The 26,330-nt window shown below is 43.8% G+C and overlaps 1 protein-coding gene across 4 annotated transcripts in view; it reads right to left on the reverse strand.

Moving 5' to 3' along the window:
* Window positions 1–26,330, reverse strand: part of pdhx (pyruvate dehydrogenase complex component X) — a 219,183-nt gene that overhangs the window by 109,915 nt on the left and 82,938 nt on the right. For 2 of the 4 annotated variants that reach the window (XM_043706270.2, XM_043706268.2), the window contains exons 4-5: window positions 10,566–10,768; window positions 9,731–9,829 (exon numbers count right to left, since the gene is read on the reverse strand). In XM_043706270.2, the coding sequence (XP_043562205.2) occupies window positions 9,731–9,829; window positions 10,566–10,768 (302 nt within the window). Of the gene's footprint in view, window positions 1–9,730; window positions 9,830–10,565; window positions 10,769–12,029; window positions 12,355–26,330 lie in introns of those variants that run through there. The other 2 variants (XM_087996783.1, XM_043706271.2) reach the window with 2 other exon arrangements.

A 26,330-nucleotide genomic window follows, 5' to 3' on the forward strand; every position in this document is an offset into this window, starting at 1 on the left:
TTAATGAAGTTAACTGGCAAGTCGATTTTCCTGTTCCTCGGATGCTGCCTGACCTGCTGTGCTTTTCCAGCACTATACTCTCGACTCTAATCTCCAGCATCTGCAGTCCTCACTTTCACCTAGAATTTGAGCATTGCTGAGTAAAAGACATTTCATTGGAACTTTTCATCAGGATAGCTCACAACAAATAACAAGTAAAATGGAAAACATTTATGCTACATGAGAAGAGATTGATTGGTTGGCAAGTGGACTTCAATTTGTAGAGGTGTTGCCACGGAGAATGTAAGAGAGTTAATGAATCCTGACAATTAACTTCCAAGCTTTGTTTAAACTTTAAACCATCTTGGTTGACTCCGATTAGTCAAAGGATTACAAGAGAGCCAGAAAATAGTGATCACTTACTCTATTGAGTTCAAACAAACAGAGTTAAAAATCACACAACACCAGGTGATAGTCCAACAGGTTTATTTGGAAGCACTAGCTTTCGGGGTGCTGCTCCTTCATCAGGTAGCTGTGGAGCATAAGACCATGAAAAACTATGACATGTTCTGCGTCGCCTGCAACACATTATCGATGAGCATCTCGCCAAGACCTTCCCTATGCCTCCACTTCTCGCCTTTAAACAACCGCCAAACATTAAACAAACAATTGTTCGCAGCAAACTGCCCAGCCTTCAGGACAACACCGACCATAACACCATACAACCCTGTCAGGGCAACCACTGCAAGATGCGCCAGAGGGTTGACACGGATGCCACCGTTACCCATGGGGACACCACCCACTGTGTATGCGGCAGGTACTCATGTGTCTTCGCCAATGTTGTCTATCTCATATGTTGCATGTAAGGATGCCAAGAGGCATGATACATTGGCGAGATCAAGTAGATGCTACGACTACAGATGAATGGACACTGCGCAACAATCACCAAGCAGGGGTGTTCCCTCTCAGTTGGGAACACTTCAGTGGTCAGGGACATTTGGCTTCGGATGACCATCCTCCAAAGTGGACTTCAGGATAGACAACAACGCAAAGTGGATTCGCAGTTCAGGACATGGTTGAAGAGCTTCAGGGCTGAGGAAATGACCTGGGAGTTGCAGTGAGAGAGAGACTCCCTGAGATTCTTGTAGAGAGAGGAGGAAAACTTCTTCAAGGCAGGCATCCTTGCAAGAGGATTCGCAGTTCAGGACATGGTTGAAGAGCTTAGCCAAGTCTGGTACCCATGGGGATGTCCTCAACCAAGACCTTGGGTTCAGGTGACACTACAGGTGATCCCACTACACCATTCACTCTCGCGCCCTCTCTCACACACACACACACACACACACACACACATATATATATATTCTCGCACACACATATTCTCGCAGGCTTATACTCCATCACACCTACAAACCAAGCTTTCACACATGCAAACACGCACACACTCACATGCACTCACGCACACATTCACGATCTCTCTCTCGCATGCATGCTCACACACAGGTCTATGGGGTGAATTTGAATTTGCAGAATTATATTTGTAGATAAATTATATTTTACTCAAAAAATGCTCAAATCTGCAGGCAGTCATTCCATGTAATATTTTGTGAATACTACTTTGGAAACCGAATCAATCTGACTATCTTCGGTGTAGTGGACAGTGAAGAGGGTTACCTCAGATTACAACAGGAACTGGACCAGATGAGCCAGAGGGCTGAGAAGTGGCAGATGGAGTTTAATTTAGATAAATGCGAGGTGCTGCATTTTGGGAAAGCAAATCTTAGCAGGACTTATACACTTAATGGTAAGGTCCCAGGGAGTGTTGCTGAACAAAGCGACCTTGGAGTGCAGGTTCATACTTCTTGAAAGTGGAGTTGCAGGTAGATAGGATAGTGAAGAAGGCAATTGGTATGCTTTCTTTTATTGGTCAGAGTATTGAGTACAAGAGTTTGGAGGTCATGTTGCAGCTGTACAGGACATTGGTTAGGCCACTGTTGGAATTTTGCATGCAATTCTGGTCTCCTTCCTATCGGAAAGATGTGAAACTTGAAAGGGCTCAGAAAAGATTTACAAGGATGTTGCCAGGGTGGAGGATTTGAGCTAGAGGGAGAGGCTGAATAGGCTGGGACTGTTTTCCCTGGAGCTTCAGAGGCTGAGGGGTGACTTTATAGAGGTTTACAAAATTATGAGCGGCACGGATAGGGTAAATAGACAAAGTCTTTTCCTGGTGGTTGGGGAGTCCAGAACTAGAGGGAATAGGTTTAGGGTGAGGGGGGAAAGATATAAAAGAAACCTAAGGGGCAACTTTTTCACACAGAGGGTGGTACATGTATGGAATGAGCTGCCAGAGGAAGTGGTGGAGGCTGGTACAATTGCAACATTTAAGAGGCATCTGGATGGGTATATGAAGAGGAAGGGTTTGGAGGGATATGGGCCGGGTACTGGCAGGTGGGACTAGATTGGGTTGGGATATCTGGTCGGCATGGATGGGTTGGACCGAAGGGTCTGTTTCCATGTTGTACATCTCTATAACAGAAGATTAGGATACAGACAGACTCTAACCTCATACCTTTACCGTATTGACTGAGCTGAGATTTCACCTTTTGATGTAAAACCTTAAGTTATCTCGAGAAGGTGACTTAAAAGTAGTTCTGGGATTTACATATTAAAGAGTTTAGAATGCAAAGAGTTTAGAATGCAACTCATTCTAAAAAGCAAAAGACTTAACAATCTAGTTTTGTACAATATATCATTTCAGTTGCATGACACTGTAACCTTTTGCTATAAATTCTGTGTCTTATGGTCTTATTCTCCACAACCACCTGAAGGAGCAGCGCTCCAAAAGCTAGTGCTTCCAAATAAACCTGTTGAACTCTAACCTGGTGTTGTGTGATTTTTAACTTTGTCCACCCTCGTCCAACACTGGCACCTCCACATCATGAGTTCAAACAGGTACAGTGTGTACACGTTCTGTCTGCAAAGAACAGACCCTTGTGCATTAATGTATGTACTTTTCCAGTACACACCAGTTTGCTGTACTATTAGCCCAACTGACAATTCTGAATTGGGTATCAGAGTAACCCTTTGCACACTCAGGATTATTTAATTAATGCTATTCAGTTGTAGAATTACAGAGTTAGATGCTATGTTGTGAGTTTTCAGACTGATTGGGTACGGTCAACAACTAGGCATTGTGCTCGATTTCTGCCAATCTATTGGAAATACAGTCAACATACCAGCACTGAAATCTGACAATCACATTACCAGACATGTGAACTTTGACTTAACAGCAGCATTACATTAGATTAGATTAGATTAGATTACTTACAGTGTGGAAACAGGCCCTTCGGCCCAACAAGTCTACACCGCCCCGAAGTGCAACCCACCCATACCCCTAACCTAACACTACGGGCAATTTAGCATGGCCAATTCACCTGACCTGCACATCTTTGGACCGTGGGAGGAAACCGTAGCACCCGGAGGAAACCCACACAGACACGGGGAGAACGTGCAAACTCCACACAGTTAGTCGCCTGAGGCGGGAATTGAACCCGGGTCTCTGGCGCTGTGAGGCAACAGTGCTAACCACTGTGCCACCGTGCCGCCCACTAGTGGTGACATCACTCGTGTTGGTGTAAGATAGTAGCTGTGTAAAAAATCCAGCAACACCTGCTTAACCTTTTCAGGTTACTTACCCTTCTGAGGTTATCTGAGATACACTAGGTACTTTTCAGGAGCAAATGTAATGGCCCCTTCATGTGATTGTGTGATATGTAGAAAGAAATGACCTGATCACTATCACGTAGGATGGCTTCATTTGCCCTATTTCAGCATCAAGCTTACACATAGAACAAATGGTTTGGGCCCTATTTACAAGGTTGCCAACAAGGTCAATCACATAGTACTTGAAACTTTAGGAATCCCAACACGAATATAGTGAAAGTGTATTTGTAGCAGATAGCAACAGGGAACCCCCTAACTGATTCCTCTAATGGGACATCAAGGAAAGGGAGCACATTTAACTCTTTCATTTTAAATGTGAATACGAGTGCAGGATGGAGCCCATTAAGACATTAGGAAATTCAAGGATTTTATTGAACTTGTGAACTAAGCAACTCACTTTAGGTGTTGTTGCCATGGGATCCCTGTAGGCCAGCTCTTGCAAACATATTTGTTGGGTGCAACACCTTCAATGCAGTGAAACCTAATGTTGTACCGCTTGCATATTTTCAACTTGTAGACAATAGACATTTGTTGAAAGCGAGGACAGCAGATGCTGGAGATCAGAGTCAAAAAGTGTGGCACTGGAAAAGTATAGCAGGTGAGGGAGCATCCAAGGAGCAGGTGAGTTGACGTTTCAGGCATAAGCCCTTCATCAGGAATGTTGGAGGGGGGGGTGCCCAAGGGGGCTAGAGATACATAGGAGGGGGATGGAGCTGGGGAATGTAGCTAGGAAGGCAATAGGTGGATGCAGGTGGGGGTGACGGTGATTGGTTGAAGCAGACAGTGGAGTGGATCAATGGGAAGGATGATGGACAAGTGGGAGAAGTTCAAGAGGGCGAAGAGGGCGGTGTCGAGCTGGAGGACTGGATCTGGGATAAGGTGGGGGGGTGGTGTGGGATGAGGATGAAGAAGATGAGCATAAAAAATGACATCGACATTGGTGCCTGTGGTTGGAGGGTCCCTAGGTTGAAGCTGAGGCTGTCCTCCTCTAGGCATCGGGTGGCTAGGATTTAGCAGTGGAGGCAGTCCAGGACTTGTATGCTCTTGGCAGAGTGGGATGGGGAGTTAAAGTGGTCAGTCACAGCGCGGTGGAGTTGTTTGATACACGTGTCTCAGAGATATTCTCTGTAACGTTCTACAAGTTGGAGTCCTGTCTCCCCAATGTAGAGGAGACCACATTGAGAGCAACAGACACAGTAGAAGAGGTGTTTTGGATGCGCAGGAAAATCTCTGCCAGAAACGGAATGATCCTTTCAGACCTTTGATGGAGATGAAGAGAGAGATGTGGGTGTAGGTTTTACACCTCTTGAGGTGGTGTGTGTGTGTGTGTGTGTGTGTGTGTGTGTGTGTGTGTGGGGGGGGGGGGGGGGGGGGGGGAGAAGAGAACCTAATGAGGGTGCCTCAGAGGGAATGATCAGTACAGATAGGGGAGGGAAGGGAAATATATCTCTGGTGGTGGAGTCTGACTGTGGGTTGTGGTAATGGCGGAGGATGATGCATTATATCCAGAGATTGGTGGGGTGGAAGGTGAGGACTGGGGGGTTCTGTCCTTGTTCAGTTTGGAGGGTGGAGTTCAAAGGCGGAGGTACAGGAAGTGAAGGCGATACACTGGAGGGCACTGTTGACCAAATGGGAGGGGAAATCGTCGTCCTTGAAGTAGGAGGCCATCTGGGATGTTCTCGAGTGGAACTGATGCTCCTGGGAGTAGATGCAGTGGAGGCAGAGGAATTGGGAGTAAGGGATAATATTTCTACAGGGGGCCGGTGGGAGGAGGTGTAGTCCAGGTAGCTGTGGGAGTTAGTGGGTTTGAAGTAGATGTTGAGTCGGTCATCGGAAATGGAGGTCCAGGAAGGGGAGGGAGGTGTCCAAGATGGTCCTGCTGAACTTAAGGTCAGGGTGGAAGGTGTTCGTGAAGTTGGTGAACTGTTCAACCTCCTCGTGAGAGCACAAGGCGGCGCCAATACACATTCATCAATGTAGTGGAAGACAAGGTGGGGAATAGTGCCAGTATCACTGAAGTTAGACTATTCCACATACCCAATGAAGAAGCAGGCATAGCTGGGGCCCTTATGGGTGTCCATGGCTACCCCTTTGGTCTGAAGGAAGTGGGAGAATTCGTATGAGAAATTATTGAGGGTGAGGACCAGTTCAGCTAATTGAATAAGTGTGTCAGTGGAAGGGTACTGGTTGGGTTGGTGGAAGAGGAAAAAAAAAAAGAGGGTTTGGAGACCCTCGTCATGGCGGGTGGACATTAACAGGGACTGGATGTCCATGGTGAAGATGAGGCACTGGGGGGGCCAGGGAACTAAAAGTCATGGAGGAGGTGTAGGGCTTGGGTGGTGTCCTGAATGTTTGTGGAAGTTCCTGCACCAGGGGGGACAGGATGGTGTCAAGGTATGAGGAGATAAGTTTGGTGGGGTAGGAGCAGGCTGAGACAATAGGTTGACCCGGGCAGTCAGATTTGTGAATTTTGGGTAAGAGGTAGAACCAGGCGGTGCAGAGTTCCGGGACTATGAGTTTGGAGGCTGTGGATGGGAGATCCCTGCGGTGATGAGGTTGTGGATGGTCTGGGAGACGATAGGTGGTGATGGGAGGGGAGGTCATGGTTGAGGGTCAAGTCTGACAGTTGGCACCTGGCTTCAGTGGAGTACAGGTTGGTGCGCTAAACTACCACTACCACATTTGTTGTATGAGAGTCATCATGATTTCTGCATTCTCTATGGTAATGTCTCTACCAATCAAAGTCTACCTGCCAACCAATTAGCACTCCCCTCTCATACATTATAAATGCAGCTTGTCCTTTAGTTTGGTATTTCTTGTGAATTGTCCTGATGAGTAAAAGATGAAGAACTTCAACAAAATGTTTATTTCTTGAATAATTCTTGTCCATTGTTCTAAACCATCATGCAGCCAATAACACACACTCCTCTCATACTGCAGAGGATTTCCATTTTGAAAGTTGATATTGGTACCAGGACCTTTTGAGGTCAGACGTGACATGTGCTCATTGCCTCTACATTGTTGTGGTGAGATTCCTAGTTTCTTCTTTGATGTAAGGTAAAAGAGAAATAAACTAACACACCAAATTTCACTAAGGGCACAGACAAAAACTGACTAATGAGAAATTCATGAACCTCCGGGTGCTCCGGTTTCCTCCCACAGTCCAAAAGATGTGCGGGTCAGGTGAATTGGCCATGCTAAATTGCCCATAGTGTTAGGTTAAAGGGGTAAATGTAGGGGTATGGGTGGGTTGCGCTTCGGCGGGTCGGTGTGGACTTGTTGGGCCGAAGGGCCTGTTTCCACACTGTAAGTAATCTAATCTAATCTAATCTAATCTTCATTGCTTTTCAACGTGACTGACAAATTAGCATCAACGTATGCTGATTCAAGTCAGCAATTGGTTATAAATGTACAAGGCAAAACACACAGATGGCTTGCATTTCAAATGTCAGCTAAGATAGCAAGAACTTTTTTTCCCCACAAAAAACTAAATTTTCTATAAAAATTCTATATTAATTTCCAAACAATTAGGCATAATCCAAGGGCCAATGGTGATTTACCCTAAAATATTGTTCCAACTGCTACTTCAACAGTTCTTAAAAAGAAAATAAAAAAATCAGATTTGTTTATGGTCGTTGGCCATGAATCCTGCCTCCCTTTTAACACCACATGCAGACCTGTGAGTACTGTTATTTCCAGAATGAATCAGAACTTGCTTCAGTGCTTACTAACACCTGAGCCTTGAATCTAAATTACAAATAAATGCCACAGACGTGTTTGCACATTGAAAGCAGCATAAGATGGGAGCTGTTAGAGAGGCATTGAGGGTAGTCTGTACAGGGTACTACCTCCTGAGGTTGGCTTTTGTTTGGTACGAGGGAATGCAGCTAATTGGTGAGTACTGGTGAGTACTTTCTACTACTCTTAAGCAATAATTTTTAAACCTGTAGAATGGCAGGTCAGCTTGGCCAAATCTTGCAGTATGTGTGAACTATCACTGGCTGCACAAGGTTGAACTCTGGGTTTCAGAACTCAAGCAGTTGCTTGTCTCACTGATGTGAGTCAACGAGGCAAAGGATAGCATATTTAGGGAGGTGGTCACATCACAGATTAGAAGTATACAGACAGAAAAAGAATGGCTGTCCAGTCCAGGGCCTGGGTGTAGGGGTTTAGTGCCAGAGCTTTCGTCATATAGGATGCCATAGGAGTTCAGACAGGTACTTCTGTGGCCATTAACGTGACAGTATGTTGCTTGCATATTGCCAGGGAGTGGTTGCAAGTCATTCTTCTGGGGAAAATGTGATCAATGAGAGGTTATGGGTCACTTTGGTGCCAATTACATATGTAGGAATGGAGGTGAGGTACTGTAAGCAAATCACAGGGAGCTCGGTACAAGAATCTAAAACAGTAGTCTGAGGATTACTCCTAGTCCCATGGGTTGGTGAACATCGATACGGAAGAATTGAGCATGTGAATAGAAAGCCAGTGTAGGAGGGTAGGCATCAGATTAAAGAGACATTGGGACAAGTTGCAGGTAAGGTGGGTCTTATAAAAGCTAGTTAGCCTCCATCTGAACAGAGTGTAAACAAAAATGATAGTGACATCTTTGCAAGGAGGCAACCACTGACTATAATGAAGTGATTTGAATTATGGAATTCGAATCTGAGATTTACATTATCCTGAAGTGATGTGTGCGCTACTAAAAAGGATTGGAAAAAAAGTCTCTTGGTGTCAACAGTGACAAATTTACTTACACAGGGATTAACAGAGAGCTTTGCCTCTACCAGTAAAGAGGACTGACAGACAATTTTCAAATCAGCCAATATCTAAGTTGTTTAAGTCCCAACTGCACATTAGAAAACTGTGCACTCATTAATTTGCTACTCTTTGTGAAACAAAAGATAATATATTTAGGCTGTGCCTGGTATATTACAAATTTTTCATGGACAAATTAAAAATAAAATCAAAGCAGGGATAAAATTACGTATGACACATTTTCACAATTTCCCAAATATCAACTCCATATCTTCAGCTAAGAATTACTTGCAATGTCCATATACGATTATATCAAAACATCAATACATTGCCACTACTCTGTAAAAACTTTAGAATAGAAATTATGGATATACTCAGTTCTGTGTAAGTATGTAGTGTGAACTGACCACTTGGTGGCTTGATACAGTATGTTTCAAAGTGTTGGTCAATCTACATACAGTTGAATGTTTTACTTCTAGGAAAGATTTCAACATCTATTACAAGTAATTTTTTGTCAATTTGTTATCATTATCTATGTCCAGGCTTCATGGGTCAATTTTAGACTCACCACCTCATGCTCTCGGTCCTTTTATACAGGACTTTTGTCAAGTCTTTTTGGTTGCCTTCATTTCCAGCTCCTGATTCTAGCCTCTTCTATGTTTCCAATGCTTCTTTGGTTATGCCATCTGTCTGGCCACAGAACCACATGCATACCTTCAGATGTCTTGCTACGCTCTATGCTTACCTCTGCAATTATTTAGACCTTGGCTCCATGCTCAATAGCTTTGGCCTCTGGTTTCATGTTTGCCCTCTCTCTCAACTTCTGCGTTCTCAACGTCCTGACCTTGGTACTTTGCTGCTTACTCTGAAATCCAGCAGCAGACAGTCTTTGTCTTTTTCTTTCTTCTTATTTTACATTACCTACTTTTACAATCACAGTTACAAACTGCCAATGCAAGTTGCTTTCCTTATCTGTAACTCAACTCGCTCACGAGCAATACCAACAAGTGACTATTTCAGTTCAAAACTAAGCAGCAGTTTCTTGGTTTTACACATTGGCAGTCTTATCAAGCAATTAAAACTCTTCTTAGCATGATATTACTTAAAACTTTTATATATCTACAACTACACTGCAGTCACACTTTAACATTTCTCTTCATTTACCAGCACTGTACATGTCCATATGTTCAGTTTTGCCAGCAGTCTATATGCAACATAGCCAAATTATCAAACCTCAACAACACACATCTATTCCAAACAGTTTTATACTTACTCTTTTGTGAAAATTCCTCGTGGTCCAGTCGGGGCTGTGCTGCTCGGGTCAAGCCCGTGTGTTTCCAGGATCTGGCGGGCAGCTGGGCTCAAACGGGTTCTGTTAACATTAAAAGAAAAGCCAGATAATCCAGGCTGATACTCCGGGCTAGAGATACACAAGAGTTGCACAGTCCAAAGCATCATCTTTGGATTGAGATGTGAAGAAAGGTCCTCATTACTGTTGAGGAGCAGCAGCAGACTACTCCTCTGTTTCCACCAATAGGTCTCACTCAACTAAACATCACTAAACAGACTAACTGGTCATTATCAAATTGCTGGAGAAAGTGAGGTCTGCAGATGGTGGAGATCAGAGCTGAAAATGTGTTGCTGGAACAGCGCAGGTCAGGCAGCAACCAGGGAACAGGAGAATCGACGTTTCGGGCATAAGCCCTTCTTCAGGAATGAGGAAAGCCCTCATTCCTGAAGAAGGGCTTATGCCCGAAACGTCGATTCTCCTGTTCCCTGGATGCTGCCTGACCTGCTGCACTGTTCCAGCAACACATTTTCAGCATTATCAAATTGCTATTTGTAAGAGCTTCTTGTGCACAATTTGGCACATTTCTTGTGTTATAACAGTGACTACATTTCAAAAGTGCATAACTGCCAGCGGAAGAAAAAAAAAAGCATTGGACTGTTTTGATGTTGTGAAAGGTGCCATAAAAGAAAGTCTTTTCTGCAAAGAAATTTCAAGAATTTATTGAGTTCAAAGCCTTTTAATTTTGGTTTAAATAGACTTTTGTGAATGTACTGCACAAAATATACAAAGTTAGCAGACACAGCTGCTGCATACTTACTCTCTTCTGCCAGGTACAGGTTGTACTACGCTGGAGCTGTATGCCTGAGGTGCTGCTGGTTCCGTTGCTGCAGAAGCACTCTGAACGGGTGATGGAACACTTGTTGTTTCAACAGGAATTTCGACCTGTTTCCAGTCCTCACCTTCTGCCACGAGTAAAGCAATTAAAGACCCCAAAATGACATCTTTGGTTCCTTCTTCGACCTGCAGACATAGATCAAAAGTTGTATTACACACTGTAGCATCATGCAGTACAGCGCAGAGCCATACCCGGAGTGTGACCCAGCATGCAACCACACCCCCAAGTGCAGTACAGTTCACAACCAGAGTACAGTACAGACCAAAATTTCACATTACTGTACTACAATCCAGACCAAGACACCACATCTATTTTAGCCTGGAGCGGATCTACATCCCTGCCAATGTGGTCTAGCTGGAAGTATCTATAATACAGTATCTATTATAGAATGAGATTCAATACCCTACAAATTGCACCCAAAAATACTCTTTCCATTGACAGTTTTCTCCTTCATAAATTTTTACTGAACAGTAAGTTTTAGTGCTAACGCCTTGTTTATGTCAACTGCCCAACACAGAGGCCACTGGCCTATATGAACAGCCAGTCATGCATGCCTCCTGTTCATCAGCATGAATGAGTTAAAATACTATTCTGTGGAAGATTGAGTGTTGATTTTAAGGGTAGCTTACAGTGAGCCTTTCACAATTCAGCAGGAGGATGTAGGCATATTTTGGTGGTAACTCTTGAAACAAGATGATTTAACCACAGAATAGGTGATGGGAGTTCCTGCTGGAATTTAGCTGATAGCGGCAAAGACAATACCATTTTCAGTTGCCCTGGATTTTCTCCATTTCTCCCCACAACATTGTGATGTGGCTTGTCTTAGTGATGGTGGCAGGAAACAATGATTCAGCATCAATTCAAGCTTCAAAGCAAAACAATCCAGGCCTTTATCAATGAGAAACATTCGGCCCATAAATCCTGAAGAATTTAAAAAGCTTCCATAAATAATACAAGTTTGACATTTTGCAAAGCAGTTTTTAGGAAAGAGTTTGCAATTTAAAATGAGAAACCAGAATCAGAAACTTAAATCTGGAATCATGTCCTTTCTCAGTGAATGAGATTATAACACTGCCATAACTGTCCTCCTATCTCTGATTTGAAACTATGCTAACATTTGACTTGTACTTCATCACTGCAAACTTCTTCACTCCTCTATATAAATTAAAAATAATTCAAGGGACTGTGCTGCAGAAATTAGCATTAAATCTATAAACCATAACAAAACGTCTCCTCAGCCACAGAGTTGGAAGTAGGAGAGCTGGAAGAAGGATAAACTGAAGAAGTGGGAGTGAGGTAGATGAGAACTAGTCAGTTTTTACAGAGGAACGTAACCTAACACAGAGTGGGAGAGTTTTGTTAGGTTTACAGTAAATCCAAACTTGCATTTCCTCCAGTTCTGCTGCTGCACTCTGTTGGTTTTGTCACTACCTTTTCCAATCCTGTCTTCATTCCTGGCAACAACTGCATTGCTTCTGCTCCCATGACTTGCTATAGGTAGTCGTTGGCTACAGGTTGATTTCTTAACGAGCCATGTCAGCTCAGAGCTGGGTGGCTATATGGAAAATGACATGAGGAAGCTAACTGACAGCAGACACAGAACCCTCAAGTCCTTAGTACCTGCCAAAAAAAAAACAAGTGGCCAAAAAGCTGATGCATTGCTTTAAAGAAATGCCGGTCCAATGTGCGTCTTCACTTTCAGTTAAAGCCCTCCTGGAGCTGCCCCTGTTCCCGTACTGCACTCTCACATTGCTGTGAAAGCTGTTATTCACTATTTGTCTTGATATTTCCACATTGCATCTGGTGAACAACAACTCCATTCATGACCTTTAGCACTCTGAGTTTTCAAAAGCTTGGAAAGAAAGCAACGAAATAATAGGTAACCGTGCCAAGGAACATCCTGTCATATCAAACTTCTGAGAACTACGCTTTCATGTCTGAATATAAATAAAAGCTAGCATTCGAAAAACATAGCTAATTATATATTCACTTGAAACATCAGAAACACTTCACATCAAAGGGTGGTAAATGTTTGGAACGCTCTGTGGCAAGCAGCAATTGATGCTTGATCAATTGTTATTGTTAGACCTGCGATTGATGGGATTTTGTTAACAGAAACTGTGAAGAGACACAGGGAAATGATGGATAATTGGAGTCGAGTCACAGATTAGCATCGAATACAATGAATGTCCACTTTATTAGGGCAAGTGAAGGGTTCGAGCTTTTTATAAGCAGCTTAATTAGTTTTATACTTGGCTTACATTTAAGTGAAGAGTTTTTGAATGCAAGATATGTCAGGGGAACTCAGTTCTAGGTTGCATGTGGCAAATCTTAAATACCCGAGGGTCTGGATTACTACATCTGCAGGAAGTGTCACTGGTTCAGTTGGTTGAAAACCAGGCTTTGAAGCTTTCATTGGCTACTAGTGTGTGGGGGAGACTAAGTGTGGATAACTCATTTTTAGACATGGTCAACCAGCAGTGTAAGGAAACGCAGAGAGGGAGGGAATGGCTGATCGATCACCAGTCAGAAAAAAAATAGGGAGGCAGGCAGACAGTCAGAAGCACCTCAGAATGAATTTCTCTCAAGGACAGATTGTGGTGAAGAATGGTGACAGGTATTGTTCCTCTAGGAGTGCACTCAGAGGCTAGCTTCACAAAATGGGAGCAGAAAGGAAAGAGGAGGTTCAGTGGTAGAAGACTCAATAGCAAGGGGTGCAGTGTTTTAGGTCAGTGTGTAGAAAGTCCTACAAGAGGCAGTGCTGAACCTAAATTGAAGAAACAAAGCCAGGCACTGTGCTTGCAGTGACCGTAACTCAGTAAGATTCAACGGTGGCATGGAAAAAGGCATGGATGGCTTTTTTTGGGGGGAGAAGGGAAGGCTGACTTTAATAAAACAAGACAGGATCTGGCCAAAGTGGACTGGAAGAATCAAAAATCTACATTGAGCAGTGAGAAACTGGGAAACTATAGGACAATGGGAGGAAAACTATTGGAAAAAACATCTGAGTGACAAAATTAATCTCTACATGGACAGACAAGGATTAATCAAACATATTCAAGTACAGCTTTGTCAGGTGGACAGCATATTTGACAGATTTGATGGAGAGTTTCAAAAAGGCGATTAGTTGACTGGATGAAGGTAGTGCAATTGATATAGTTTACATGGAGGCTTCATTAAGGCTTTCAACAGGGTCTCACTTTGATCTCCAGCATCTGCAGTCCTCACTTTCTCACGTGGGAAATCAATCTAGATAATAAGAGCCCAATGGATCCAGGGCAACTTCTCAAATTAGATTCAAACTTGGTTTGATGGCAGAAGGCGATGGCTGAAGGTTGTTTCTGTGATTGGAAGTGGGTCCAGTGGCGTATTGCATAGTTTGGTGCTGGGTCCCTTGCTTTTCTAAATATAATATAGAAGGTTTAATCAGAAAGTTTGTAAATGACACAAAAGTTGGTGTGGTAAGTAATGCAGAGATAAGTCTTAGACTATTAAATGAGGTGAATAAGAAGAAACATTCCTCCTTAGTAGATGGATCAATAATCAGAGGGCTTACACTTAAAAGGCAGGAAGTTTACAGGGGATTTAGGATTTTTATCACCCAAAGGGTGCTAAGCATCTGGAACTCACTGCTTGAAAAGGGTGGTAGTGGCAAGAACTATTACAACATTAAAAAGTATTTAGATGACCACTTGAAGAGCCATAGCATTCAAGGTTATGGAGCAAGGACTGGAAAATGAGACCGGCGTAGTTGGGTACTTGATGACCAGTGCAGATATGATCAGTCAAGGGGCCGCTTTCCATGCTGTAAGACTCTGTTTCTGAAGCAGTCAAGAGGCAAAATAACATACTTCCATTCTTATGTTCTTGCTATCTATTAGAAGGAAGGTAAACAGTCCACTCGTAATTCTATACCATCACTTCTAGAATTACAGGAAAAGCATACTTGTACTGGTACATGCAAGACACTTCCAATATTGTACTGCAAATACAGGGATTAAGCAGTAAAGGAGGGAAGACTGAGCAAAGGTTTGGTGCATATCCTTCATCATTGTTAAGTGGGTACCAATTGGATATTAATCCTATTCAAGTAGTGAGTCTTAACTAGGGACTCATTTGGGTCACTACCGGAGTCAGATGGTCAGGTTTCAGCCATCTATCCATCTAATTTACCATGCCATAACATGGTAAATTAAAATTAATACGTATGTGTATTCATTATATACATTGTATACACTAAATATACACATACATAGGAACAGACTTAAAAAGTATTTTATCCTGATTGGAGGTGGATGTTGTCCAATGTTTGTTCTGCAAGTAAAAGGTTTGCAGGTGAAGAAAGACTAGGCTCCAGTATTTCATTCACCATCTAGCTGAGTTGTGACAACATTTCTGAATTTAGAAGCTGTACACAAATGTGAATTTTTGTTTCTTTTTCCTCAATGTTGATGCTGATTATTTCTGGCATTTTCTATTACCAGCTCGGACACCTGTACAGCTCAATCCCGACAAACCCTGCAGCTTTCCTGAGGAAAATTAATGTACTCGGATAACAATTTACTTAAATGGCAGATTTTCAGAAAGGAAAGAAAATGATTTTGTATTGCAACCCATTTCAGAATTAGTTTAGCAATTCAATCTCAATCAAATGAAAATCTCCAGAGTAATTCACGGACACCTGAAGTATTTAATAAATGCCACCAAGTTTGCATTAGGTTTCAAACAGTTATCAATGTTCATGAAATGAATTACAATCTGTTCGGTGTGTTAAGGTGAATAGCGTTGATGGATGGTGTCTGCGTAATGTAACTTAGTACACTACTTACTGAAAAAGAAATACAAAGAGCAGAGGAGTGGGATTAAAACTGGATAACACTTTCAAAGCATCCATATAGGCAAAATGGGCCGAAAACATTTTTGGTGCTGTTTCGTTATAACATTTTCTGTCATAAACTCCGACATTTCGGCTGGTGTAAGTTTACAATTCAAGGTTTGTGTAAAGATTTGTAGCTCCAGTGCCAGTTGTCGTGGTTGTAGGTGTGTTCACTGAGCTGGAAAGTTGATTTGCTGACGTTTTGTCCCCTGTCTGGGTGACAGCTTTAGTGTTTTGGAGCCTCCTGTGAAGTGCTGCTGTACTGTGTCCTCTGGAATTTATTTAGTTCTGTTCCTGCTGCTTCCGATTGTTCATTGTAATAACCGGTATGTTGGGTCCCGGTCGATCTGCTTGCTCATAGAATCCATGGATGAGTGCCATGCTTCTAGGAATTCTCTGGCCGTCCTCTGTTTGGCTTGTCTTATGATCAGTGTGTTGGCCCAGTCGAATTTGTGGTCCCCATCATCTGTGTGTATGGCTACTAGGGACAGCTGGTCATGTCGTTTACAGTGGTAAATTTACCGTAACCATTTACTTGGAAAATCACATTTTGTTCTCTCCAAATATTTCCCTCTACTCCAGGTAATTGCAGAGCAGCAAACTCAAGATAGATGGGATGCTGACAAGGACACATTTAGTTTTTAGTCCTCTTTGCCCTGTTAACATTGCGATTTTCTTTAAAGAGAAGCTTGACTTGCTATAGCTCTGTCGAAGCCTTTAAGAGCCCAGCTCTATATCAGCATTGCTCAAGGCAGACTGGGTATGTATGACAGGTTCCCTTCACTGAAGTACTACCGTTTTTGTAACATCCTTTCATGGCTCATATATTAGCAAATTTATTAAACTGAAGTCTGAGATTTTCTCTGGTGGAATATTGAACTCGCTATAGTATTAATTATTTGGTGGTACAGAGCTCAATTTTTCATCTGGCACACTTCAGAGCAATTTGTAAGAAATACCAAAGTAAAGGAAAAAGAATGTTTACACTACATGAGAGCTAATAGGTTTAGAAATAATTTGTCAACCAATCATGCATGTAACAGAGAGTGCACCAGTTAATAACAACTGATAGTTAACTTCCAAGTTTTATTTAACTTTGGAATCAAGCAGGTTAATCTGATTAGTCAAGGTACTGCCCTGAAAAACTAACCAGTGAATGGCTTCCACTTACTTTGTTGAAATTGAACAGGTATAGTGGGTTCAAGCTGTGGCACACCCACATGTACTGAAAGTTACATATGCTAATACACAGGGCCCTTTTCCTTGCAGGCAAAGAATGCACACACTACTCTGTCTCAATTCAGCAAAGTAAATGACACCTATTCCCTGGTTCACTTCATTGCCTTGAAGGATCCGAATCAACCTGGATGATTGGAAAAGTGAACCAAGTTTTAACTGGAGTATTTCCGGCCTCTCTACCAATCAGAATCTACTTGCCAGCTAATCAGCCCTCTTCACAGAGTATATATGTTACTCTCCTAACTTAGTCTTCTGCTCATCAGGACAATTCACAAGGAATATCAAAGGCTTTTGACAAAATGTTATTGAGAGAAAGAAACTGACACCACAGTGAACTCCTGTATCACTGGACATCGGAGTGCGTCTGGAAAAATTGACAAACTGAAATTTACAACTGATCTTGGAGGACCTGTTTGGGCGAAGTCATAGCACAGAAACAGATAAGTGAATTGTTTTAAGTGTGGCCTACAAAAAGTCTGCAGCAGTGAGTAGAGTGGGTTCTTTCTTGACTATATGTTTTTTTTGAGATATGTCTCTTGATTAAACTTAAAATATTAGCCATAACTATTCATTTAACCTGGGGCAGTGTTTTGCAGACGATGTTATTTTCTGGGTCTGTAGACTGTGAAAGAGCAAAAGTGACCTTTAGTGGAATGATATGTGCTTCTTGTCAGATGTGGGAGTTTAAGGAGAGTTTATGGGTTACTGAGGAGTATATCTACAATAAATGCTGTTGGTTGCGAATCCTATCAGATCGAATGGATCAGTTGGAGAGACAGTTAGAGGCAATGAGGAATTTGCAACAGCAGCGGTATGTGATGGATGGCAGTTATAGAAAGGGGGGAAGTCTCAGATACAGTCACATAGATGGGTTAACTCCAGGAAAGGTAAGAGAGATAGGCAGTTAGTGCAGGAGTCTTCTGTGGCTATCCCCATTTCAAACAAGTATGCTGTTTTGGAAAATGTCGGGGGTGATCGATTCACAGGGGAATGTAGCATGACTGGCTCTAATGCAATGAGGGGTAACTTCAGGTTCCAAGAGATCAATTACGTTAGGGGACAGACGTTTCTGTGGCCAGCAGCGAAAAATCAGATGGCGTGTTGCTTCCCTGGTGCCAGGATCAAGGATATCTCAGAAAGAGTGCAAAATTTTCTCAAGGGGGGACAGGTACCAGCAAGAGGTCATTGTACACATTGGAACCAACAACATAGGAAGGGAAAAGGTTGCGATTCTGAAGGCAGGAATTTAAAAAGGAGGTCCTCAAGAGTAGTACTATCTGGATTACTCCCAGTGCTTTGAGCTAATGAGGGCAGGAATAGGAGGATAGAGCAGATGAATGCATGGCTGAGGAGCTGGTGTATGGGAGAAGGATTCACATTTTTGAATCATTGGAATCTCTTTTGGGGTAGAAGTGATCTGTACAAGGAGGACAGATTGCAACTAAATTAGAAGGGGACGAATATATTTGCAGAGAGATTTGCTCGAGCTGCTCAGGAGGATTTAAACTAGTAAGGTGGGAAGGGTTGGGGCCCACGGAGGTAGTGAGGAATGAGATCATTCTGAGACTGGAACAGTTGAGAACAGAAGCGAGTCAAACAGTCAGGGCAGAGCAGGGACAAGGTAGGACTAATACAGTAAACTGCATTTATTTCAAAGCAAGGGACCTAACAGGGAAGGCAGATGAACTCAGGGCACAGGAAACACGGCACTGGGATATCATAAAAATTGCAGAAACATGGACTGGCAGCTTAATGTTCCAGGATACAAATGCTACAGGAAGGACAGAAAGGGAGGTAAGGGGGGGTGGCATTTTTGATAAGGGATAGCATTACAGGTGTGCTGAGGGAGGATATTCCCGGAATTACATCCAGGGAAATTATTTGAGTGGAACTGAGAGAAAAGAAAGTGATGATAACCTTATTGGGCTTGTATTATAGACCCCCCAATAGTCAGAGGGAAATTGAGAAACAAACTTGTAAGGAGATCTCAGCTATCTGTAAGAATAATAGGGTGGTTGCAGTAGGGGATTTTAACTTTCCAAACATCGACTGGGACTGCCATAGTGTTAAGGGTTTAGATGGAGACAAATTTCTTAAGTGTGTACAAGCAAATTTTCTGATTCAGTATGTGGATGTAGCTACGAGAGAAGGTGCAAAACGTGACCTACTCTTGGGAAATAAGGCAGGGCAGGTGACTGACGTGTCAGTGGGGGAGCACTTTGGGGCCAGCGACCATAATTCTATTTGTTTTAAAATAGTGATGGAAAAGGATAGACCAGATCTAAAAGTTGAAGTTCTAAATTGGAGAAAGGCCAATTTTGACAGTATTAGGCAAGAACTTTCAAAAGCTGATTGGGGGCAGATGTTCGCAGGTAAAGGGACGGCTGGAAAATGGGAAGCCTTCAGAAATGAGATAACGAGAATCCAGAGAAAGTATATTCCTGTCAGGGTGAAAGGAAAGGCTGGTAGGTATAGAGAATGCTGGATGACTAAAGAAATTGAGGGTTTGGTTAAGAAAAAGAAGAAAGTATATGTCAGGTATAGACAGGATAGATCAAGTGAATCTTTAGAAGAGCATAAAGGCAGTAGGAGTTTACTTAAGAGGGAAATCAGGAGGGCAAAAAGGGGACATGAGATTGCTTTGGCAAGTAGAATTAAGGAGAATCAAAAGAGTTTTTCCAAATACATTAAGGACAAAAAGGTAACGAGAGAGAATAGGGCACCTCGACACTGTCCTATCCCCCCTAGTCCAGGAACTCCCCACATACGTTCGAGACGACACCCACGCCCTCCACCTCCCCCAAGACTTCCGTTTCCCCAGCCCCCAATGCCTCATCTTCACCATGGATATCCAATCCCTCTACACCTCCATCCGCCATGACTAGGGCCTCCAAGCCCTCTGTTTTTTCCTCTCCAGACATCCCCAACAGTACCCTTCAACTGACACTCTCACTCGTTTGGCCGAACTGGTCCTCACCCTTAATTTCTCCTTCGAATCCTCCTACTTCCTCCAGACCAAAGTGGTAGCCATGGGCACACATACAATCCCCAGCTATGCCTGTCTCTTTGTTGGCTACGTAGAACAGTCAATCTTCCATAATTACACCAGCACCACTCCCCACCTCTTCCTTCGCTACATTGATGACTGCATTGGCGCCACCTCGTGCTCCCGCGAGGAGGTTGAGCAATTCATCAACTTCACCAACACATTCCACCCTGACCTTAAATTTACCTGGACCATCTCTGACACCTCCCTCTCCTTCCTGAACCTCTCCATCTCCATTAATGCCGACCGACTTGACACTGACATTTTTTACAAACCCACCGACTCCCACAGCTACCTGGATTACACCTCATTCCACTCGACCTCTTGCAAAAATGCTATTCTGGTATTCCCAATTCCTCCGCCTCTGCCGTATCTGCTCCCAGGAGGACCAGTTACACCACAGAACACACCAGATGGCCTCCTTCTTTAGAGACCGCAATTTCCCTTCCCACGTGGCTAAAGATGCCCTCCAACGCAACTCGTCCACATCCCGCATCTCCGCCCTCAGACCCCACCCCTCCAACCGTAACAAGGACAGAATGCCCCTGGTGCTCACCTTCCACCCTACCAACCTTCGCATAAACCAAATCATCCACCGACATTTCCGCCACCTCCAAAAAGACCCCACCACCAGGGATATATTTCCCTCCCCACCTCTTTCCGCCTTCCGCAAAGACCGTTCCCTCCGTGACTACCTGGTCAGGTCCACGCCCCCCCCCCTACAATCCACCCTCCCATCCTGGCACCTTCCCCTGCCACCGCAGGAACTGTAAAACCTGCGTCCACACCTCCTCCCTCACCTCTATCCAAGGCCCTAAAGGAGCCTTCCACATCCAAAGTTTTACCTGCACATCCACTAATATCATTTATTGTATCCGCTGCTCCCGATGCGGTCTCCTCTACATTGGTGAGACTGGACACCTCCTAGCAGAGCGCTTTAGGGAATATCTCCGGGACACCCACACCAATCAACCATACTGCCCCATGGCCCAACATTTCAACTCCCCCTCCCACTCTGCCGAGGACACGGAGATCCTGGGCCTCCTTCACCGCTGCTCCCTCACCACCAGATGCCTGGAGGAAGAACGCCTCATCTTCCGCCTCGGAAGACTTCAACCCCAGGGCATCAATGTGGACTTCAACAGTTTCCTCATTTCCCCTTCCCCCACCTCACCCAAGTTCCAAACTTCCAGCTCAGCACTGTCCCCATGACTTGTCCAGACTTCTCCTACCTGCCTATCTCCTTTTCCACCTATCCACTCCACCCTCTCCTCCCTGACCTATCACCTTCATCCCCTCCCCTACTCACCCATTGTACTCTATGCTACTTTCTCCCCACCCCCACCCTCCTCTAGCTTATCTCTTCATGCTTCAGGCTCTCTGCCTTTATTCCTACTGAAGGGCTTTTGCCCGAAATGTCGATTTCAAAGCTCCTTGGATGCTGCCTGAACTGCTGTGCTCTTTTAGCACCACTAATCCAGAGTCTGGTTTCTAGCATCTGCAGTCATTGTTTTTACTCCCTTCAAAGATCAGCAAGGCGGCCTTTGTGTGGAGCTGCAGAAAATGAGAAAGATACTAAACTAGTATTTTGCATCTGCATTTACATTCTATATCTTCCATATCCTTTTTCACCCTCAGGAAATGGATGGTGACATCTACAGAGGAGGAAGTGCTGGATGTCTTGAAACGCATAAAGGTGGATAAATCCCCAGGACCTGATCAGATGTATCAGAGAACCCTGTGGGAAGCTAGAGAAGTGATTGCTGGGCCTCTTGCTGAGATATTTGTATCATCGATAGTCACAGGTGAGGTGCTGGAAAATTGGATGTTGGCTAATGTGGTGTGTCACTGTTTAAGAAGGGTGGTAAGGACAAGCCAGGGAACTATAGACCAGTGAGCCTGACATCAGTGGTGGGCAAGTTGTTGAAGGGAATCCTGAGGGACAGGATGTACATGTATTTGGAAAGGCAAGGACTGATTAGGGGTAGTCAACATGGCTTTGTGCTTGGGAAATCATGTCTCACAAACTTGATTGAGTTTTTTGAAGAAGTAACAGAGGATTGATGAGGGCAGAGTGGTAGATGTGCTCTATATGGACTTCAGTAAGGCGTTCGACAAGTTTCCCCATGGGAGAGTGGTCAGCAAGGTTAGATCTCTCAGAATACAAAGAGACCTAGCCATTAGGATACAGAACTGGCTTAAAGGTCGAAGACAGAGGGTGGTGGTGGTGGACGGTTGTTTTTTAGACTGTGACCAGTGGAGTGCCACAAGGATCGGTGTTGGGTCCTCTACTTTTTGTCATTTATATAAATGATTTGGATGCGAGCATAGAGATATAGTTAGTAAATTTGCAGATGACACCAAAATTGGAGGTGTAGTGGACAGCGAAGGTTACCTCAGATTACAACAGGATCAGGACCAGATGGGCCAATGGGCTGAGTAGTGGCAGATGGAGTTTAATTCAGATAAATTTGCGGTGCTGCATTTTGGGAAAGCAAATCTTAGCAGGACTTATACACTTAATGGTAAGGTCCTAGGGAGTGTTGCTGAACAAAAATACCTTGGAGTGCAGGTTCATAGCTCCTTGAAAGTGGAATCGCAGGTAGATAAGATAGTGAAGGCGGCATTTGGTATGCTTACCTTTATCGGTCAGAGTACTGAGTACAGGAGTTGGGAGGTCATGTTGCGGCTGTACAGGACATTGGTTAGGCCACTGCTGGAATATTGCATGCAATTCTGGTCTTCTTCCGATCGGAAAAATGTTGTGAAACTTGAAAGGGTTCAGAAGACTTACAAGGATGTTGCCAGGGCTGGAGGATTTGAGCTATAGGGAGAGGCTGAACAGGCTGGGGCTGTTTTCCCTGGAGCATCAGAGGCTGAGTGGTGACCTTATAGAGGTTTACAAAATTATAAGGGGCATGGATAGGATAAATAGACAAAGTCTTTTCCCTGGTTTGGGGGGAGTCCAGAACTAGGTGCAGGGCAAGAGGGGAAAGATATAAAAGGGACCTAAGGGACAACTTTTTCACACAGTGTGGTACTGCCAGAGCTGTAATGAGCTGACAGAGGAAGTGGTGGAGTCTGGTACAATTGCAACCTTTAAAAGGCATTTGGATGGGTATACGAATAGGAAGGGTTTGGATGGATATGGGCCGGGTGCTGGTAGGTGGGACTAGATTGAGTTGGGATAACTGGGTCGGCATGGATGGGATAGACCGAAGGGTCTGTTTCCATGCTGTACATCTCTATGAATCTAATTCACTTTGGAAGGAGTAACAGGAATAAAGAGTACTTGACTAATGGTAGGATTCTTGGTAGTGTAGATGAACAGAGAGATCCCGGTGTCCAGGTACATTGATTCCTGAAAGCTGCCACCCAGGTTGATAAGGTTGTTAAGAAGGCATACAGTCTGTTAGCTTTTATTGGTAGAGGGATTGCGTTTCGGAGCCATGAGGACATGCTGCAGCTATGCAAAACTCTGGTGCGGCTGCACTTGGAGTATTGTGTATAGTTCTGGTCACCGCATTACAGGAAGGATGTGGAAGCTTTGGAAAGGGTGCAGAGGAGATTTACTAGGATGTTGCCTGGTATGGAGGGAAAGTTTTATGAGGAAAGGCTGAGGGACTTGAGGCTGTTTTCTTTAGAGAGAAGGTTGAGAGGTGACTTAGTTGAGACATATAAGATAAGCAGAGGGTTAGATAGGGTGGACAGTAAAGAGCCTTTTTCCTCGGATGGAGATGAAGGGACATAGCTTTAAATTGAGGGGTGATAGATATAGGACCGATGTCAGAGGTAGTATTTTTACTCAGAGTAATATGGGCATGGAATGCACTGTCTGCAATAGTAGACTCGCCAATTTTACAGATATTTAAATGGTTATTGGATAAGCATATGGATGATAGTGGAATACTGTAGGATAGATAAGCTTCAGATTGGTTCCACAGGTCGGCGCAACATTTTGGGCCTAAGTGCCTGTACTGCGCTGTAATGTTCTATGTTCTAAACAAAACAAAGTATTTTCTCCAGAGACATACTGTGCTAACTGAAGTGAAGCTCATTATTGCTTGACAAAATGTATTTTATGGTATGGTCTATCCAATTATATGTAAACAGCTCACACTGTCTGTCCACAGCACCGCTGAGGTTCATGTAACAGTCTATAATGATTTACACACACAGCTTACTGGCAAACTTAGCAGTCCATTCCATAATCTGTAGCAAGTCCCACTCATCGATCACTTGCCTACTCTTCTACCAGGGTTTTCAGGGTAGCAATGCCTTTATGTTGAAATTCTCATCCTTGAGTTCCAACTATTCCAACCCTACAGTACTCAAAGAACTTGCCCAGACGAGGTGGTGGCATTTTGGCAATGTCACTACTAATCTAAATACCTAGGGGCATAGGTTCACATAACTTAAATTCCATGAGCTGCAATGGAGTTAAAAATCACAACACCAGGTTATAGTCCAACAGGCTGATTTGGAAGCACTAGCTCTCGGAGCGATGCTCCTTCATCAGGTGGAGTTCACAACCACCTGATGAAGGAGCGACGCTCCAAAAGCTCGTGCTTCCAAATAAACCTGTTGGACTATAACCTGGTGTTGTGTGATTTTTAACTTTGTCCACCCCAGTCCAACACTGGCACCTCCAAATCTTGGAATTTAAAGTCAATTAATTAAATCAGTAGTAACTATGGAATAAATCAACGATGGTCATAAATACCTTGTTCATTACTATATTGGCCTTTAGGGAAGGGGATCTGCTACCCTTCCCTGGTCTGACTTACTTATGACTGCAGATCTATAGCAATGTGATTGACTCAACCTAGAAACAGTTTAGTTAACTACTCGGTTCAAAAGCAATTTGGGATGCTGGTCTTACCAGTGTCACTCACATCCCCAAAGGGCATGGAGAGAAAGAATTCCTCCAATTCTGGCATCTTTTGAAATCCCAATTTCTTTCACCTTACAAGGATTGATCAGGGATAGTCAACTTGGTTTTGTCTGTTGGAAATCCTCCCTCAATAGCTTGATTGAATGTTTCTTTGAAAAGGTGACAAAGATGATTGATGAAGGCATAGTAGTAGACATGGACTTCAAAGTGCTCAACAAGGTTCCACATGGAAGACTGGTTAGGAATTGTAAACAAAACTGGCCTGAAGTAGGAACTGAGGGTGGTAGTAGACTGGAAGCCTGTGATCAATCCTCCAGGATCGGTCCTGGGTCCAACGCTTTTCGTCAGTTGTATAAATAATTTGGATGTGAACACAGAAAGCCAGGCTAGCAAGTTGCAAATGACATCAAAATAGATGGTGTAGCAGACAATGAAGGTTATCTCAAGCACAAAATGGACATTCATCAGATGGGCCAATGAGCCGAGGAGTGGCAGACGGACTTTAGAAAAATGGGAGGTGTTGCATTTTGGTAAGGCAAATCAGGGCAGACATATATGGTTGATGGTAGCGCCCTAGGGATTATTAGGCAAAAGTGAGGACTCCAGGTGCTGGAGATTAGAGTCAAGAGTGTGGTGCTGGAAAAGCACAGGTCAGGCAGAATCAGAGGAGCAGGAGAATCAACGTTTCAGGCATAACCTCCTCTTCAGGTATGAGGCTGGGAGCTGAGGGGATGGAGAGATAGAACATAGAATAGTACAGCACAGAACAGGCCCTTCAGCCCACGATGTTGTGCCGACCACTGATCCTCATGTATGCACCCTCATATTTCTGTGATCATATGTATGTCGAGGAGTCTCTTAAATGTCCCAATGACCCTGCCTCCACAACTGCTGCTGGCAACGCATTCCATGCTCTCAACTCTGTGTAAAGAACCCGCCTCTGACATCCCCTCTATACTTTCCTCCAACCAGCTTAAAACTATGACCCCTCGTGTTAGTCATTTCTGCCCTGGGAAATAGTCTCTGGCTATCGTCTCTATCTATGCCTCTCATTATCTTGTATACTTCAATTAGGTCCCCTCTTCTCCAATGAAAAAAGTCTGAGCTCAGTCAACCTCTCTTCGTAAGATAAGCCCTCCATTCCAGGCAGCATCCTGGTAAACCCCCTTTGAACCCGCTCCAAAGCATCCACATCTTTCTTATAATAGGGCGACCAGAACTGGACGCAGTATTCCAAGTGCGGTCTAACCAAAGTTTTATAGAGCTGCAACAAGATCTCACGACTCTTAAACTCAATCCCCCTGTTAATGAAAGCCAAAACACCATATGCTTTCTTAACAACCCTGTCCACTTGGGTGGCCATTTTAAGGGATCTATGTACCTGCACCCCAAGATCCCTCTGTTCCTCCACACTACCAAGAATCCTATCCTTAATCCTGTACTCAGCTTTCAAATTCGACCTTCCAAAATGCATCACTTCGCATTTATCCAGGTTGAACTCCATCTGCCACCTCTCAGCCCATCTCTGTATCCTGTCAATGTCCCGCTGCAGTCTACAACAGCCCTCTATACTGTCGACACCTCCAACCTTTGTGTCATCTGCAAACTTGCTGACCCATCCTTCAATCCCCT

The sequence above is a fragment of the Chiloscyllium plagiosum genome, unplaced genomic scaffold (genome assembly GCF_037043375.1).
Source record: "Chiloscyllium plagiosum isolate Xiang-an unplaced genomic scaffold, Cpla_swu_hap1 HiC_scaffold_18, whole genome shotgun sequence".
Lineage (NCBI taxonomy): Eukaryota > Metazoa > Chordata > Chondrichthyes > Orectolobiformes > Hemiscylliidae > Chiloscyllium > Chiloscyllium plagiosum.